Source organism: Artibeus jamaicensis, unplaced genomic scaffold (assembly GCF_021234435.1).
Source record: "Artibeus jamaicensis isolate MK-2021 breed Jamaican fruit bat unplaced genomic scaffold, CSHL_Jam_final contig_467, whole genome shotgun sequence".
NCBI classification, from domain to species: Eukaryota; Metazoa; Chordata; class Mammalia; order Chiroptera; family Phyllostomidae; genus Artibeus; species Artibeus jamaicensis.
This window is the reverse complement of record NW_026521845.1, coordinates 8,971,006-8,990,945: the sequence shown is the minus strand read 5'-3', so window position 1 is coordinate 8,990,945 and position 19,940 is coordinate 8,971,006. Positions and strand designations below refer to the sequence as shown.

General features: G+C 40.3%; 2 protein-coding genes across 5 annotated transcripts in view; one reads left to right on the top strand and one right to left on the bottom strand.

Moving 5' to 3' along the window:
- The window catches only part of SPATA17 (spermatogenesis associated 17), a 189,323-nt gene that overhangs the window by 88,835 nt on the left and 80,548 nt on the right, over positions 1 to 19,940 (bottom strand). For 2 of the 3 annotated variants that reach the window (XM_053667293.1, XM_037140645.2), the window contains exons 1-3: positions 9,985 to 10,052; positions 4,803 to 4,892; positions 1,475 to 1,556 (exon numbers count right to left, since the gene is read on the bottom strand). In XM_053667293.1, coding sequence (XP_053523268.1) covers positions 1,475 to 1,556; positions 4,803 to 4,892; positions 9,985 to 10,052 — 240 coding nt within the window. Of the gene's footprint in view, positions 1 to 1,474; positions 1,557 to 4,802; positions 4,893 to 9,984; positions 10,053 to 19,940 lie in introns of those variants that run through there. The other variant, XM_037140644.2, reaches the window with a different exon arrangement.
- The window catches only part of GPATCH2 (G-patch domain containing 2), a 122,875-nt gene continuing 113,285 nt past the window's right edge, over positions 10,351 to 19,940 (top strand). For both annotated transcript variants that reach the window (XM_037140640.2, XM_037140642.2), the window contains exons 1-2: positions 10,351 to 10,515; positions 19,004 to 19,717. In XM_037140640.2, coding sequence (XP_036996535.2) covers positions 10,460 to 10,515; positions 19,004 to 19,717 — 770 coding nt within the window. In that variant the 5' untranslated portion in view covers positions 10,351 to 10,459. The remainder of the gene's footprint in view (positions 10,516 to 19,003; positions 19,718 to 19,940) is intronic.

The window sequence follows — 19,940 nt, the reverse complement described above, 5'->3', positions numbered from 1 at the left end:
TGCACCAATGTGGATTCCAGAAGGAACCAAGCCTCCCATCCTGCTCAGCTTCAGGAGATCAGGGTAGGCTCAGGCTTAAGGAAAGTCTTTAATGATAAGCAGGGATTCAGACCAATAGGCAGCATGTCGGAGGAGAGAAGGACATTCCAGGCAGAGTAAACAGCATCTGCAGGAATCCTGCAGAACGATGCGTGGACTGGACAGCTTCACGTGTCCGAAGTGTATTTACACAGGTGCACCGAGAAGTAAGAAGCAGTACGAGACCATGAAGAACCAGACCTGCCACGCTGGAGAGGGTGAACTTGATGCACTAGGCTACGGTGAGGAGCACGGCCACAGGCACGGGAACAAAATGATGAAGTTCAGATTGGAATCAAGAGACTTTTGTGGGAAAAGTGGAGAGGATTTCATGACCTATAGGACACAGAATTCAGGGAAAAGGAGGTGGGAAAGTCTACAGTGAGCGATTCTCCGGCTTAGATTTCTGGTTAATTGGTTGTACCATGTACCTGAATAAAGGAACATATCAGGGGGAGTACATTTGCCAGCATTATTGTTTGAATTCTCTATTTATTTAATTAAATCTAAGATACTAGAATCTTCCTCTAAGTAGTCCCTGTACTTTAGTGATATGTTTTAAAAATTGTCTCTCTAAAGGGGAACTCTTATCAATTAATTATGGACTTCTGTTTTTCTTTACCCTCTCTATATATTTTAATTTCACTTCGATGCAACTAATCAAGAAGAGATGGAGAACAAATTCAAACTATTAGATTAGAAAATAGAAACAACTCAGGAGATTAATGAAGTGGGCCACTGATTAGAAGCCTTTCCATGTTGTATCAAGAAAATTACCTTTTCTTTCTTAATTTCCTAAAACTCAACCTAGCTATTAGTTGGCATGCTACTGTATGGTTCTGCAAGTCTATCAGTGGTTATAGATAGACTTAAATGCTATATTTCTTAAGGCAAATCTTTAAAATATTCCAACAGTCAATAATAGAGAATGGTAAACAGCACAGAGGAAAACTCATATTTTTAGGTTCTGTAGAATTAATTTGGGGCACTTCAATTTAACTCATAATTATTGACTGTGCTATGGCATTGGTCATGAATTAGCCTAAATGCTGGTGATCCAAAAATGCACAGGCTACAGTGTCTACTTACCATCTAGAAAGTAGAGAAAACCATCAATGACTGAGTACATATAAATGCATATACTGTGAAAGGTATTTTAACAAAACTAAAACCTCTGGGTACAGTTTGGGTGCAAAGAAATCAGTCATTGGTTCTCTATGGAAAAAATCAGAAAACACCTCTCCAAAAAGATCACATACTAAAAATAAATCCAGTTTTATTCTTATAAACTTACCATAAATAACTTTAAAATTACCTATAAATATGGCTGAAGTGAATAAGTTATGGCATGTTGAATCATTTTAATGCTAATACATATAAATTATGTAATATTTACCTCTACAATGAGTTGACAATGTTGTCTTCCTAAGTAACCTCGCCACCATTTCTGAACAGTGGTTGCTATTCTGTGTAAATACCTGAGTGAAAAATACGCTTGTTAGTACACATTCACTGAAACAAAACTATCTCTGAAAATTTGCTTACACTATACCTTCCTGCAATTCAAAAAAGAAACTTCAAAGCCAAATTGATGTATACTTTCAAAAAGTGGGGCGTTATCATTGTGTAATTCATAATTCCTAGAAGCAGGAAAAAGGCATAGATAACTATTTAGTATTTCCTTGGGGCTTTTGATTAAAGTTTTTAAAAGTTTTCAATTATTCTTCAATACTTACTCCCTAAAATATTTTTCGCTGTTAAGACTCTAAGGTAGGGACTTCCGGCCAAGATGGAGGCGTAGGTGGAAACACTGTGCCTCCTTGCACAACCAAGTTTAAAGACAATAACGTTTTAGTAAAAAAAAAAAAACACAACCAAAACACAGAAAATTGAACTATAAGGAAGGCCGACAACAATGAACCGTTCAGCCAGACTGGTAAGTGGGCGGAGCCAGCGATTGGCAAAGTGGGATTGCGCAGGGAAACTCGGCCAGACTGACTCAGGTGCACGGGAGGCATTTGGCAGATCCCAGGTGTGGGGTTGCCACGGGCAGACCCAGTGAGGGCGCAAGGCGGCAGGCTGACCGTGGTCACACATTCCCGTGCAGATAAACCAGGCGAAGGAGCGAGCAGTGAGACAGACCACACAGGCCCCAGCAGCGGGAAGCAGCAGAGGGGACCGCTATTGCCCCTCTCACCCCCACATACAGTGCCCCAACCCAGTGACCTGGGTTGTCCCGCCCTGGTGAACACCTGAGGCTCCGCCCCTGATAAGTAACAGGTGCAAACAGACTAAAACATTATGGCTCAAGAAGAACAGCTCAAAGCCCCAGAGCCAATACTTCTAAGCAATCAAGAAATAACCAGCCTATCAGATGCACAGTTCAAAACACTGGTGATCAGGATGCTCACAGAACTGGTTGATTTTAGTCACAAATTAGAGGAACAAATGAAGGCTAAACTAATTGAAATGAGGGAAACCAATAGTGATGGAAAGGAAACTGGGACTCAAATCAAGGGACTGGACCAGAAGGAAGAAAAAAATGACCAAACAGAAAAGGATGAAGAAATAAGAATTCAAAAAAAATGAGGAGAAGCTTAGGAACCTACAGGACATCTTTAAACATTCCAACATCTGAATTATAGGGGTACCAGAAGGGGAAGAGGAAGAGTGACAAGTGGAAAACGTACTTGAACAAATAATAAAGGAGAACTTCCCCAATCTGGCAAAGGAAATAGACTTCCAGGAAATCGAGGAAGCTCAGAGAGTCCCAAAGAAGTTGGACCCAAGAAGGAACACATCAAGGCACATCATAATTACATTAGCCAAGATTAAAATGAAGGAGAGAATCCTAGAAGCAGGAAGAGAATAGATAAGGGGATAGTCACCTACAAAGGAGTTCCCATCAGACTGTCAGCTGATTTCTCAAAAGAGACCTTACAGGCAAGAAGGGGCTGGAAAGAAGTATTCCAAGTTATGAAATCCAAGGACCTACATCCAAGATTGCTCTATCCAGCAAAGCTTTCATTTAGAATGGAAGGGCAGATAAAGTGCTTCTTAGATAAGATCAAATTCAAGGAGTTCATCATCACCAAGCCCTTATATATAAAGGAACTTATCTAAGAAAAAGAAGATAAAAAATATGAACAGTGAAAGGACAGCAAACTCACAGTTATTAACAACCACACCTAAAACAAAAGCAAACTAAGAGGACAGCTAGATCAGGAGCAGAACCATAGAAATGAAGATCTCATGGAGGGTTAGCAACAGGGGAGTGGGAGAAGGAGAAGGGGGGAGAAGGTACAGAAAATAAGTAGCATAGATGGTAGGTAGAAAATAGTGGGAGGGTAAGAACAGTATGGGAAATATAGAATCTAAAGAACTTGAGACACATGCACATAAACTAAAGGCGGGGGAATGGTAGGGGAGGGGGTGTGCAGGGTGGAGGGGAATGAAGGGGGAAATAGGACAACTGTAATGGCATCATCAATAAAATATATTTTAAAATATAAAATAAATAAAAAGATTCTAGGATAGGTCACTGTGATGTGTTCAGAAATAAGCCAGGCACTGTTGATGTGAACCACTATAAGGACAGCAAACTCACAGTTATTAACAACCACACCTAAAACAAAAGCAAACTAAAAGGACAGCTAGATCAGGAGTGGAAACATAGAAATGAAGGAGGGTCTCAAGGAGGGTTAGCAACAGGGGAGTGGGAGGAGGAGAAGGGGGTAGAAGGTACAGAAAATAAGTAGCATAGACAGTAGATAGAAAATAGATGGGGGGGGCAAGAATAGCATGGGAAATATAGAATCTAAAGGACTTGAGACACATGGTCATAAACTAAAGGGGGGGTAACGGTGGGGATGGGGGGGTAGGGTAGAGGGGAATGAAGGGGAGAATAGAACAACTGTAACAGCATAATTAATAAAAAAATTTAAAAAAAGATTGTTAAAAAAAAAAGAATTTAGAGATAATTCTTGAGGACAAAGAATAGTTCCCTCCTTGTCCCTTCCTTATATTACCCAGCCTGCGGAATTCAAAAAGACTCTCTTGGCTGCCAAGCTCCTAGTTTATTGTGAACAAAGGAGAAACCTTCACACCCTCATTTGCATGTCTGGTTCCTTGTAGCTAATAATGAAAGGCCATATATAGTATAATCCACTGCCCACATTCTGAATTATTACCGATGGGGCATAGTCTTCCTCCATATTATCTAGGAAAATATTTGTTTAGAATTAAAGGCAAACTGAAGGAAAGTTTGAGCACTGACTAAACAGTGGAACTGTCAGGAATCAACTTCAATCTCTTGGCAATAGTAATAGCATCATTCTGATATCAGCGTTTATCTACCAAATTGTTGTAAAAAATTGGAATAGCTTCCTTTTTTCTTCTTACCAGTCAATGCATTAACTGCTATAAATACAATCCAGTGATCTGTCACATCCTATCGAATTTGAAGAGAAGAATTTTATCAGCTATGTTTATAATATTAAGAGAATTGTTCAAAGTTGAGAACTGGTGAATATAATTTAGTTTTTTGATATGTAAGAAAAGATGACCCAAAAAGGTGATATTTTAAAAAGACTATCATATAATTTATGAACTTCATTACAAGTAACATAAAAGATGATGGGAAATGAGCCTACATGCCTGAATTGCATTTTGTAAGGAATTTATTTTTATGAGTATCTGAGTGTTCCGGGACAAAATCAGTATACCTGATATAGGCCCGAACTCGACATCCTCGAAACCAGCTCTGGATTTTGACGGCTGCGTCGTTCTCCTTTTTCCTAAATGCATCCACAACACTTAAAAAAAATTACAGTATTTCATTAGTGAAAGCCTTTCATTACTGATGAATATAATTCTGAAGCAAATCCATCTGTTGAACTTGATCTTTATAATTTCTTCCAAAATGATCATTGTCATGCAAACATCATTTTAAATAAAGTTAAAATACTAAATAGAAAAAAGCATGCAGAAATCATGAGCTATGTTTCAAAAATTAACCTTTCTCTGAGGGGCCATGTGCTTTCAACAGCTTTACTTTTTTTATTTTTATAATCACTTATTTTGCAACTAATTAATTTCCAAGTGATGTTATAAGGAAATAAAACAGTACTGTGCTAGATTGTCATTTTTTGAATTTACTATTTCTTCAAATAGTTCGTAAATTTTGAATTTACGAACTATTTGAATTTACTATTTAAATACCACTACATCACGCAACATTAAAATCTTACACATTTCATTCAATGCATCAGTTCAATGAATTGCCTCTAAGTAAAATAAACCTATCACAGAGTGCCAGTTCTAGATAGAATTCTCAGAAAGTCCATTTCAGTTAAAGGAGGAAGGGAGAGAAACATCAAGTGATTGCCTCATATATGAACCCTGACCGTGGATTGAACCTGCAACTTAGTTATGTGCCCTGACTGGGGATTGAACCCACAACCTTTTGGTGTATGGGAGGGAGGATGCTCCAACCAACTGAGCCTCCTAAGAGGGCTCTGGACTCATCTTAGGTATTCCATGTGGGAGACAGAGGTATTCTGAAACATCTTAGGTATTCCATGTTTCGAGTCCTTTCCTCCAGGGAGCCTACCCTGACTCCCCATCCTTACAAAAAATTAAGAAGGTCAACATGTTTTTAAACAGAGAGACATAACATGTTGTGGTGTGGAAAAAAGATATTATAGTACAGTATTTTAAGTGTCCATGTTTGTAAAATAATTTTAAATGTATGTATATGGGAATGCATACACAGAAAAAGCCTGATTTTGTACTAACGTGTGTATTACATGTGGCTGTATTTAGGGGAGAGGAGGCCCAATTGTAAGAGAGCAGTTCTCTGCAGTGTCCCAGACGTAAGTGAGAAACTAGCAGGAGCTTGTGAATGAGTAGCATCACAAGCCATGAAGAAGTCACGGAGATGTCAGTGTCCCAAGGGGCGGTGGGGTGAGAGGCAATTGGTCATTTCTTCTTTAAAACATTATCCTCGCCAGTAGTAAGATGCGATCGCACAGGAAACAAAATATCATTTGGGGCAAAAATAGAAAAGATACAGCAACACACTGTCCAGCAGAGCCAGCGATTCAAAGAAGAGTATGATGAAGATAAAGAAAGAATGTGTGATTTCATTCAATAAGGCTGATGAGAAGTGAAAACCATGATAATGGGGTAAAACGACTTCTTGTGGTTATTTAACCCATTTTTTACCGTTAACATTTAATATTATATTAGATCTGTTTTCCTTCTTAATATACTCTATTTAAATTACTGAGCATGTCTGCCTCTTCTTTCCCACCAATAATCAACTGACTACCTTTACAAAAGGGGAAGAAAAAATATGAAGAATGTATACAGGTGCAACTGATATTATTCTGAACTAATGTATACCTTGAATTTACCCTTTACTTATAATTGCCCTTAGACATGCAAAAGATAAGTAATGGAATTATCTGCTTTGAGTTTACATTTTTTAATCTCTCCTGGTAATAATGCTAACATATAATACATAACCAAGAATGAAATTAAATTGTCTCATTTTGAAGTGATAAATAATAATGTATAAAATACAAGCATGCATATTGTACTATACTTGTCAGAACTATACACTTTAAAGGGAAACATTAAAAAGTAATTCATAGTTAACTTACTGCTAAGTTTTAACTTATGTGCTGAAATTTGACTTCTATGCACATTTATCTGTTGCCCCCTTTTTTTTAGCTGCTTAAAAATGAAATTTACAGATACTTGAATTACCGCTGGGATGCTGAACATTCCTACAATATGTCATGAACTGCTAGACATTTTATGTTTAAAATGAAAAATGTGGGTAACACTTTATTTTAATGGTATATTAATTAGTTCCAAATTACAATGAAAATCCTATAGCAGTGAATAAAATATGACATCTATGCGAATTTGAAATAAATTTATTATGATCAGTATTATTACAATGAATACTAAATGAATTATTAATGATGAAAGACCCAAAGTATTACCAGGAATGTAATAAAACATCAAGAAAAAGCTGGAAGTTTCCAGTCACATCATCTTCAACTAGAAATAAGTTCTATAACCCTGAATAACGCTGTATTCATGTATGTCATTAGTAGCCAAAAATTAACTGACAATATACAGAAAATGAAAATAATGTGTGGTTAAATATCTTTTCACTGATATGCAAGTGATGCATTTTACACATTAACATATTGTAGTTTTGCTGACCTATCTGTATTAGCAACTGAATAAATACTAGATTAAAAACCCAACAGTTCTTCCTTCTCTTTATCATATCTTGTGTTTTAGGCACCCAGAATAAAATTCCAATGTTAGCTGCCCTGTATTATAAGATACATTGATGTGTGGAATTATTATTTTCTGAGTATCATTTCACTACTAGGTCTCAAGGATACCAACCCCCTTAAAGGCAGAAAATACACTTAATTGATATTTTGTGTTCTGATTATCACCCCATGCAGAATAAAAGGGCAATACTTGATGATGAGGAATAGGACTCCATTTTGGAAGTTAGAAGCCATGTTTTTTTTTCCTTAATAACCCGCATTATTATTATTTCACAGCTCAATGGATAATGAGCAAAAATATGTTTACAGTGTATTTTAAAATTGCTCTATTATTTGTTTTTCTACTTTTTCCTTTTTGCTTCTCTTCACTGTATTTCCCGAACAATGAAGTCCTAAAGAAAGCAGCATGTAGGCAAGGACAGCAGGGAATTGGTGCTGGGGGTGTGTGGGGAGGGGCCGCAGTACACAGCATGGGCGGCGGAGCTTGTGGTGGCCAAGGTGGGTCACCACCTGTGGGGAGAACGTCACAGAAAGGAGAGTGTTCCCATGGGGAGAAGGCCTGGCCCTAGGGTGTCCAGAAGAGCCTGGGAGAGGTCCCTCGGGGAAGGGCAGCCAGCATGGGGAAGCAGAACCCAAGCGTGATGGGAAAAGAATTCACATTGGTGAGCAGGTTCAGCAGGAGGGGCAGAGCCTCCTTCACTGGGTGAAAAGGATGCAAACACGGCTTCAAATGACCCGCTTTAAAAAATGGCAGGTAATTACACAGAACACAGTGTATGGACAAAAATCATCCCTGAATACATGGCAGAAGGCTAAGTTTTGCTAGCCAGAATTGAGTACCACGAGAAATAGAAAAATCAGCAGTTAATTAGAATCAGAGGATGGGACTCATGCCTATCCACTAAGCTGTCATTTATGCAGGAGAATAAGACTGAGATGACTGTCCCATTGGATGACTTGTCTAATTAGACCCGGAACGCCATCAGGAACTGTTGCTTATATTGGAGTTAGAGACAAATTGACTAAGTTTATGGAGATTATGGATTCCAGGATGAGGCTGGAACATGCTGCAAATGAATGTACTCCCAGGCAGAGACTTGATCTGGAGGCCCTCTACCCCAAACATAAGCTGTGGACTGCGAAGCATCAACCTGCACGAGATCTGGGTTTGGCACGCAACTCACTTTCTAAACCTCATTTTCCTCAGTCGAATGACTCTGGAAGTCATTAAATAAAGTAACAAAAAATAATTATAGATAATAAATAGGTCATTTTAATTTTTATTTTAGATAATAAATAGGTAACTTTTAATTTTTAAATAAAAAATTAATTTTTATTTTTACCTATATAAAATAGGTAATTTTAAATTTTCATTAAATAAAGTAACAAAAATAATTATAGATGATAAATAGGTAAATTTTATTTTAAAAATTAAAAAATTTATTTTTATTTAAATCATCTCAGGCTGATATCTATGCCCCTCCCCTCATAATGTATAACCCCCCCTGTATGCTAATACTACTTTAAATTTGTGGTTGTTTAAACAGGGCATAAACCCCCCTGTATGCTAATACTACTTTAAACTTGTGGTTGTTTAAACATATTTTTTCATATGTTTACTTAAACCAGGACTGTGGAGTGATCGAAAGATTCACTTATTAGAGAAATGATTATTGTGCAGCTAGCATGCGTCAGGAACCAGGAAAGACATGGGAGACGGAAAAGATGGCCAAAAAATGACTCTCTGCTTGTAGGTTAAGAGGGACCAGAGATGTTACCTCACAGCAGAATGTACAACTGAATTGCGATTAAGTGCTGTATGAGAGGTACCCGCAGCTAACGCTAAGAATGTAGTAGGTGAGGTAAATTCTAGAATAAGAACGGCTCGGGAAGATCTTGTCTTAGTGTCTTATTTTCCATTGGTCCATGGTGCCACTTCCTTCTCCCTCCGTCTACTTCACTGTTTCGGCATATCTCTTGAGTTGGAAAACTTCCTGGGGCGGGGCTTCCAGCAGGCCTTGGTTAAAATGAAAGAGCCCCTTCCTGAGAGAGAAGTTCGGATGTGGGGAGAAGTACAAGAAAGCTAGTACCTTCCTCAGCCTTCTTCTACTAATTAATATACCGATGCTGATTATCCCGAAAAGGTTAGATAGTGTCAATTCAGGGACACAGATGAGTCATAGAACAGAGTTCAATGGTGCAATAGTGGAGGCACGTATTCACAGGTGTATGGAGGACACACTAGCTCACCCAGATAAGGGGCTAGGGTGACCCCAATCAGCCTACTAAACTTTAAGCAAATTGCGGAGTGATGATGTCAAAGAAGAGCACTTCATTTTACAACTTTATCTGTGCTGGGCTTTTACTTAAATCATCTCAGGCTGATATGTATGCCCCTCCCCCCATAATGTATAAAATCCCCTGTATGCTAATACTACTTTTAAACTTGTGGTTGTTTGCAGCCACAAATGAATGGGGAGATTTGTAATTATTGGGTGAGGAAATCTGTTATTACGAGACTCCTGCCGAGGAACAACTGCCTCAAGTCAAGTCAGGTCTCTGAACAACCCGCGCACTGGTGACTTACCTGTTCCTAAAGTAGTACTGCTGCGCTAAAGCCGTGGACCGCGCCTGCAGCCGGGCCAGCGTGGCCATAGCCTCGCCGCCTCAGCTTTACTACGGGTGTTGCTACCGGTCTCCAAGGCAACCGGGCCAAACCAAAAGGCAGATTCCCGGAGAGGGTTCCACTTTTAGTCTATCCCACGTTTTTACGCCCTGTTTTAACTTACAGGCTATTTGAAAAAATTAATAAATGTGAAGTAGGAAACCAAGTTGACTTTATTTGCCTCTGTGCGTAAAAACAGGAGAGCAAAGGCGGGGAACGCATAAGGGAGGGGGGTAGGAGGACGGATGGTTGCTCCCGACTTCCGGTTTCCGCCTCCCGTCTGCTTCCGGAAGCTCAGCTCAAAATGCTGAACTGCTCTGTGCAAGTCGCTGGTGTGGTGGTGGTTGGAGTCTGTCCTCGGGCCTGAGCCTCGAGGCCAGGCTCCCGAGTGTCGTTAATGTTCGGGGCCGCCGGGCGCCAACCGATCGGAGCTCCCGCCGCCGGGAACAGCTGGTGAGGCTGGCTGCCCTGGGGATGGGCGAGCAGGACTGGGGTGCTGGCCGGAGGCCGCTGTACCTGGCCTGGCAGGGGGAGGGAGAGGTGGTGGACGACCTGAACACGGGCCTGGCTCCCACGCGTGCCTGGGATGCTCGCGATCTCAGGTGTGTGCCAAAGACCTGCGAAGGAATACAGTGAACGCTGGCTGATCGCTTGTCGAACACTCCGCGGGATTTTTAGGAGCCAATTTTTCGGCACTGCGGGGGCAGTTCACTTCCTCCAGATTTGTTGACAAGATTAGGAACAGGAAGACTGCATCCGAGTCCCGTGTTGCCCTTTTGAAACCGACTAGATCGTACCAGGTGTCTTGGAAGATCAAATCCTAGAGCCCATGAGTTCTGGAAGTTTGGCAGTGGAAGCGACTTCACCTTCCCACCCCACCCTTTTTTTCTTTTTTAGAGTGGGTGTAACCTACCTGTTTCTGTTCTGAACTGTAATGAACGTTTCATTGTAGTTCAAAGGAGATAGGTATGGGAGTTTCCTAAGGAATGTAAATGCCAGGATTAAGTCTGGGGTTTGACTCGGCTACAGTAACACATCAACCAAATGGCACTTTAGAATAATATATTGCTTTGACTTTTCAAAGTACTTCCACTTTGTTCTCATGACAGCCCCGTGATAGGAGATTATTTCAGGCTCAGAATACTTAAGCGACTTGTCCCAAAAGGCCATGCATATTTTAGTCCTAGAGCTGAGAGCTGGGTGATAGATTTCCAGTGGAAAGGACCAGTGCCTGTCCTACTTCCTCCTAGGCTCTTTTCCTCCAAGCATACACAAGACAAGCAATGAAACAAACACGTAGATTTTCCACTGACAGTTCTCAAAGGCAAATGTTGAACAGCAGGTGCAATGTGGCTAAAAGATGTATGTCCATTCCTAGGTGCTGTAGCAAATGAGAACAAGGGGAATTCTAGTAGTCTGTGACCTCAAAGAATTTATTTCGCATCACCTATCGCTGGAAAGTTAAAAGAGTATCTTGTTTAAAATGTTTTGCAAGTGATAAGACTCTGTTCATTTTATAATGACTATAGATTGCTTATGTTCCTTCTAATACACTTCACATTCATCAAAGCAGGGAGTACATTTTTAATGTGATGATGTGATTACTATATAATAAAACTTAATGTCTCTTAAGTGTTTAGTATTTTTTGTTTTGGCAGGGAATATACCGTGTAACTACTATACCAAGCAAGACATGAGACATTTCCATCACCCTGGAGTTCCCTCTCCAGGGAACCTATCTTAATGTTTCCCTATTCCGTATCTTGTTAAGAAAGGGAGACAAAATGTACTATGTAGATTGGTTTGTTCTTGTGTTGATATTGATTTGTAGGACAGGAGATTATATATATATTTTTAAATATGACTTTCAACTCTTTTCTCCCTTCCACCTAAATCATGGTAAGGTGCCTCTTTATAATACAGTTCTTTAAAGAGTATATCGAGTTTTCACTGGCAGTGCATGACTCACCCTTATGACACCTGAGTATAAAGTCGTGTCTAGCATTAAAACAGTTTTTTTTTTTAAAGTAGATTTTTAGAGAGTGAGAGACATCGATTTGTTGTTCCACAACCTTGGTGTATCAGGACCTCGAGCTAACCAACTGCGGCTATGGGGCCGCCACACCTGAATCTGTGTCTTTGAATGAAATTCTTAAAATCATGCCTGATTTGGCAGAATGAATGTGTTCCAGATGACTGGAACCCTTATTTTGTAGTTTATCTCCACAACCATCCTGTCATTCAATATTTATTAATGGAAACTTTTCATTCATTGATAGGACATTTATAATACTATGCTTTATGTGGCCGTTGAAATCCCAGTGCCCCTGGGGAACCTGCTACTAAGTAACAAGCTACTACCTAGTTGTTACTTGGTGGCAGGTTTTACATACATAACATCTTTTGTAAACTCTATTGAGATAGGGTTTTGGTTTTTTTTGGAGGGGTTGTAAAGATGGTAAGGGGGCAAATATAGTTTAAGTAACTAGCCCAAGTGTCATATTTGCTGTATGACTCCAGTATATTTTACAAAAGCTCTTAACTATCCTTGTATATGGCCTATGATATCTGAATAATATATATGTGAAGGAATATGTGAACCCGACAGTATATGCCTGGATTTGTTAACTGACCTGGAATTCTTGATGTATCTTAACTCTCATCTCAGCCACAACTTGCTCTCTAATGTCCAGGCAGCAATTGGGGAAATGTAGATGTTTAATATTTTTCTCAACATTTTGCAAAATAGAACTGATATTATATTTTATAGCAAAGAAGCCTAAAGAAGAAAAGTTTTATACAGTTAAACAGTAAGGATCCTGATTTCTTTGTGTGTCAGGAAATGAATACATATTTTTGTTCACATTACTTTTATAAGTGATCATATTATGTTTTTATTAAAAAATGAAAATATGAAAGCACAGTGTCTGTCACTTCCTGACTCATCATACACATAAATTTTTGCAATTAGGATCCAAAATTCATCTAACTGGATACATCTAATGTTAACCTTTTAAAATTTGCTGTATTTGGTGAACAAACAATATTTAGTATTTAGATACACTTTATTTTTACACTATTAATAATTTATGTTTACGTTCAATGTCTGGGGTTTGGGGAGACGTGTTTTTAACAATTGAACTAAAAATATTTGTGTTGATTCTGGACCTTTGTTCCTATAGTTTCATTCCTATTTGGTATTTGAATTTTTTTTTTTAGGTGCGAAATACTGTATAGTGGAAAACGTGCATTTTTTTAATAACAGCTCTTTTTTTGTTATTGTCCTAAACTTAGATTCATATTGTCACGTTTGTCTGAGACGAGTTTCTGTTTCAACATTTAGGAATCAAAGCAATGGCTACTACGATTTTGGACATATAGCTCCTTAATCCGGGTGTAGCTTCTTAGCATCCTCATCTATATGGCAAGCTGGACACCTTTTATTTTATTTTATTTTATTTTAAGATTTTATTTATTTATTTTAGAGAGATGGGGACGGGAGGGAGAAAGAGAGGAAGTGAAATATCAATGTGTGGTTGCCTCTAGCACACCCCATACTGGGAATATGGCCTGCAACCCAGGCATGTGCCCTGACTGGGACCCAAACCAGTGATGCTTTGGTTCACAGGCCTGTGCTTAGTACACTGAACTACACCAGCCAGGGCCTGGACACCTTTTAAAACATCTTTGATAATATGCCCTTAAGTGACACATTCAGTTAACTAAAAACTTAGAATTTCTAACTTGTCAGTATGACAGAAATTTTGAAATCTGGATTGTCTAAATTTTTAGTCATATTTTTCCTTGGCTATTTATTCATTTATTTAGTCCTTCATTAATTTGTTTATCCAACAGATTTTTTTGTGAAACATCTGTGATGTGTCAGGCATTGTGCTGGGTGCTTGCAATTAATATTCAATTGTCTTCCTTCTCATTGCTAGTCTAGGACTTCAGAATATATTATATATTCAATGCATATTAAGCAGTTAGCATGAATAAGCAATGAATAAGACTAATTGCCTACATATAGAAGCTGCCTGGGTGCTCTAATATGTGCATGTTAACAGGAATTGTGATGAAGTTCTTTTATATTGTAGGTTTTTTGTTGTTTTGTTTTAGACTTTGACGTTATTTCATTCAGGCAGTTTTTTATTCAGTAGCTTATGTTTTGAAAGCAGTTAGAGTATAAGGAAAGAAGGAGGTGGTCCTGCAGTCATTAAATGAAATAATGACAAATCAGAAGTGTGCTCTTCAAATTTAAATAATCAGTGAATTTGCCTTGTTAGATCCCTATTAGGAAAGTAGAATTAAACTTTTTTTTTTTCTTTTAAAGCCGCTTGTGGTTTGTTGCTCACAGAGTTGCTAGGGTGAGGAGGAAAACACGGTTTCTGGGTGTCCTGTGGTGACAGAAGTCACCGCAGAGGCTGCCAGCACCTCCATGGAGTGCAAGTTGCTGGAACTCTGGCTGCCTGTGTGTGAGAGGCGGGGCTTTGTGTGCTGGGAACTACGAGCCTCTTAGCTCAGAAGGATGATTTTCTTTTTTCCTTGTATCTGCATATTATTAAGAAAGAAGCACGTCTAGATACAAAGCATTGATTTTTTTTTTTAACTTGGGATTTTGTTTAAGGTCTTTAAGATCTTTTAAGAAGTCCCTGAATTTGTTGAAGTTATAAATGCAAGACTTTGGCCCATGGCTATTGTCCCGACTTTTCCCACCATTCAGAGTGGTTCAAGACCTCAGAGAGACTGAAGGTCTTGGATTTATAATGATATCTTCAGCATTCCTACTATGGTTATACATTTAAAGCAGACTGATTTGATACTTCATGACCAGTTTCTGTTATTTAGCAATAACCTCTAACCATCATCTCTGTTGGAAGCTGAAATAACTGCTCTCACACATTAAGGCCCCACTGTCATCCTCAAAGAATCCCTTCAAGTTAGAAACTATACCCATTTTTATAGTGAATTCAAAGTTGTAAAAGGCAAGGACCTACACCCAAGATTGCTCTATTCAGCAAAGCTTTCATTTAGAAAGGAAGGGCAGATACAGTGCTTCCTAGATAAGGTCAAGGTAAAGGAGTTCATCATCACCAAGCCCTTATATGCAATGTTAAAGGGACTTATCTAACAAAAAGAAGATCAAAACTATAAACAGTAAAAGTACAACAAACCCACAACTATCAACAACCGAACCTAAAAAAAACAAACCAAGCAAACGACTAGAACAGGAACAGAATCACAGAAATGAGATCATGTGGAGGGTCATCAGTGGAGGGGAAAGAGGGGAGAATGGGGGGGAAAGGTATAGGGAATAAGCATAAATGGTAGGTACAAAATAGACAGGGGGAGGTTAAGAATAGTATAGGAAATGGAGAAGCCATAGAACTTATATGCATGACCCATGGGCATGAACTAAAGGGGGGAATGCTGGTGGGAGAGGGGGTGCAGGGTGGAGGGCGATAAAGGGGAGAAAAAGTGGAACTGTAATGGCATAATCAATAAAATATACCTAAAAAATAATAACCAGAAAATCAGTAATTTGTCCAAGGTCCCATGCAGCACTCATGTTCTCCAGAGTTTCCTCGCAGCCTTTCCCACTCCCTCTGCCCCCGCCGAGAATCTTATTCCATATGTGTTGCCTAATGTTAAGGTAATGTTACAGTCATTATCTACATGTTTCAGAATCACAGGTGTCCCTGTGCTGATGCTATCTTTTTCAAAAGGAGAGGAAAGGTTACTTCTAATTGATGGTTTAAATAGTTAGGTCAAGGAGTTTCTAAACCAGCCCAAGTAGTCACACTTAATGTTAGGGGTGTTTAGTATTGCCTGGCGGAGGACAAACAGACAAAGTTGACCTTTGAGCAAAAATTTTTACCTACACCTGGCACATCAAAGTTTGGGTTGACTGTACATCTTAATTGCTCAGCATAATTGAATACCCTGTGAGAAAAACAAAATGCTTATTACTCATTTCCCTTGACAAAGTCCACCTTTATACAGATAGTGGGACTATAATTTTATTCTGTTTATTTGTACCATTTTAAAACAACTATTAATGAAATGTTATGTTAGACATCATGACCATTACAAACTATTCCCGAAAGGTTTCATTTCCCAATGAAGAGGACTGGATTTCAAACAGAGAATTTCTTTATACATGTGAATAAAAAACTTTCGAATGAGCAAAGTGGTAATATACTGAGTTTTACTATTTACAAACTTTTAACCTGTGGATACTTAATAAGCATATAGGAAAGTTGATATAGGAAGCCCAGAGTCCCAGGCTTCCCCTTCAGTGGGAAAGGCCTTATTGGAGGAAATATCCGTAGGGTAAAGTGTTGCAATGCAGTGGTCTTCCGTGTGACTGCGGGCAAAGGAAATGAGCTGCTGATCATGTGATGGCCTCTCGGAATGACTTGAATTCTGTAAGGCCAGAGATGCCGTTAGTTACTACAGAACCAGGGGGCCTGAGTCTTCCTTTGGACAAAGAATCCTGATTATCATACTTGTTAAATGGGCTTTCAGTACATTTTTTAAAGATACAGTATTCTGTTCAAAGTTAACAGGTTGTTCAGAATACATTTCTTCCAAAGAAAAATAGTGTTAAAGGAAAAGGATAAAATATTGAATGTAATAAAGGGGAAACAAAAAGGTAACGACCTACATGGAGGTCATGAAGAAAAGACCCATTTTGTTCATTAACGCCCTGTTCTGACCTAGAGTGATAGATAGAACCATTGTCAAGGAAACGAGATTTCAGTGGCCCACCAGAGTCCATTAAAAAAAAGTGTGTGTGTGTGTATGTATATATATGTGTGTATATGTATATATGTGTGTGTGTGTGTGTATATATATAGTGATTCATAAAGGTGTTCCTTTATAAGCTATTTCAAAAGTCAAAAGAGACAGACCCGGGGAATGCAGACTGAAGTCACTGAAAGACAGCGTCTGTCCCGATTGCTCACAGTGTACGCACAGCCAACCACATAGCGTTGCTTCTTTGAACTCAGCTCCCTCTCACCGCCCACACCGCCCTGTGCCTGCTGTTGGTGCAGGTCTCCCGTCCCTTTTTCCTTGTCAAAGGGATACAATGCCCAAGTGTGAGTCATTTGGCTTTACAGACACATATATCCCGTCTGTCTCAGCAATTAAAATCCACCACCGGCAGCTGGATCAACCATCAGCAAAACCGCTGACTGGATCCGATTTCTCGCTGTAGCTGGGCCAGCAGTGGGCTCTGGAACCAGACTGCCGGAGTTGGAGTCTGTTTCTGCCACTTCCTAGACGTGCCTCTTTGGGGAAGCTGCCCTTAACCTCGGTCCCTGGGAACGTCATCTACCACCACGCAGGGTCGTAATGTGAGAAGGAAATCAGGCAACGCCTAGAAAACACAGACGTGGGCCCGGCACATAGTAAACACTCAAGGTGAGAAGCTGTTACAGGTGCATTATTAACTCGTAAGCGGTAAATCCAGTTGATCACGATGCGTTTGTGTTCAGGCCACCATTCAAATGAAAAGACAAAGCTGGCAGTGGTCGTAGGGAACTTGCTAATGCCTGAAATTACAGACTATGGAGGACAGGTAAAGCAGGGCTCAGCCACCTGTGGCCTGCCACTACTCAGTTTTGTTTTCGTAAATAAAATTTCATTAGAACATAGCCATGCCCGTTCATTTACCTAAGGCACTTTCCTAAGTGTCTTTCCTAAGGCACTTTCCCCTTACGATGGGAAAGTTGAGTGATTTTGATGGACCCAGTGACCCACAGAGTCTAGCATGCTTCCTCGTTGGCCCTTTGTGGAAAAGTGTGCCTACCGCCGCAATAGACCCTGGAAATTACAGAATCCTCTACGATCAGAATATTTTCATCCCTAAGTGCTTCTAGAAGTCGGTTTGAGATGTGATTGCTCGGAATTTTCGTGGGCAGGGTGCCTGGGTGAATCACCTGTAATGTTGACAAAATAAAATCAGAATCCTGATTCCTCTAGCCCATCGGCTGATTTTGAATCTTTGAGCGCTGAGTTTGGGAAGGACCAGTACAGTTTATAAAAGTTCCCAAAAAGTACAGATGTCTGTCCTTGCCGAGTGACTAGTGGATACTTCTGCTTCAATGGTTTCTGTTTATTTTTTTGAAAAAAGCCAAGAGTGTGTTGGTGAACACACAACACGCTGTACAGATGACGTATTTCAGAATTGCATACCCGAAGCCTGTATACTTTTATTAACCAGTGTTGCCCCAGTGCATTCAACAACAAACTCATAAAAGAAAACAAACAGGCCCAGCGACTGCTTCAGATGGGCTGGGAGAGAGACAGCGGCTCGTTTTAGAGCAGCGAGGCCCCGGTCTGAACCTGAACGTGGCTTCTGACTCACCAGGTTATGAGATTCGAGTGGTGTAACCTGTGCCCTGTGTTCAGTTAAACTCTTCTCACGTACATCACCAATCCTGAGAGAGCCCATCAACCTCCCTCCGCCTGGCATGTCATGGCGTGACTTGCGGGGCCATGGTGAGTAGGGGGCGTATGCACTTCCTTCTTAGAAATGGGTCAGGGAGGTTGAGAAAGTCCTCTCTGTCTCATGTAGGAAAACGGCCTCTAGGGAAAAGGCAGGAGTAGGCTGACGGACAGGTTTTTTAAGGCATAAATAACTTTTCCATAATTTTTATAAGTATAAAATTTCTGTGACCTTCCATTGCTGACATTATCCTGACCTGAGTCCTATGTATAATAAATGAACTTATATATAAGAAAAAGGAGCTTAAAATGATCAGAATATTGAAAACTTGAGTATCTTGGATAGGGACGTTCAACAGCTTCAACAGCTTTGTATCATGACTATTAATTTTAGTTAGAGTGGATTGTCCGTCTGCTGGAAGAAGCTGGGTTAATATGGTTAAGGCCGACGATGTGCTTTAAACGTTTTTCTCTCTCCAAAACGCAGGCACTTCAGCCGCACCATGGAGGAGCTGGTTCACGACCTCGTCTCTGCGCTGGAGGAGAGCTCGGAGCAGGCCCGCGGCGGCTTCGCTGAGGCCGGGGACCACGCTCGCAGCCTGTCCTGCCCGCTGAAGCGCCAGGCGAGGAAGAGGCGAGGGCGCAAACGGAGGTCCTACAACGTCCACCACCCGTGGGAGGCCGGCCACTGCCTGAGCGAGGGCTCCGATTCTAGCTTGGAGGACGCGAGCAAGGACTACAGAGAGAACCACGGCGGCGGTAAAAAGGATCACAGTGACTCTGACGACCAGATGCTCGTGGCCAAGCGCAGGCCCTCGTCAAACCTGAACAACAACGTGCGGGGCAAGAGGCCTCTGTGGCACGAGCCCGACCTCGCGCTGGACAGTCTGGGCAACCGGACCCTGCGCCGCCGGCGGAAGGTCAAGCGCATGGCCGTGGACCTGCCGCACGACTTCTCCAGCAAGCGCACCATGACCCAGCCCCCGGACAGCTGCAGGGACCAGGACGTGGACAACGACAGAGCTTACCAGTACCAAGAGTTTACCAGGAGCAAAGTCAAGAAGAGGAAACTGCGAATCATCAGGCAAGGACCCAAAATCCAAGATGAAGGAGTAGTTTTGGAAGGCGAGATGAGCCAGACCGGTAAGGACAAAATGGAGTATGAAGAACAGAAAGTCTCCGACGAGCTCATGAGCGAAAGGTGACTTTTCTATTTCCTGTTACAGAATGTAAAGATGTGTCGATAGTTGGGTGGTTGCATGTGTTTTGTATTTTTATTAATGCAGTTTTGAAATAATTAAGAACTATAATAATGGCAGTGATATTACCATGTAACCATGGTCATATTTCCTTATAACTTATGATGTTCCACACAAAGGAAAATTGCTTATTTGATTTACCCAAAGTCTTTTGATTGTGTAATA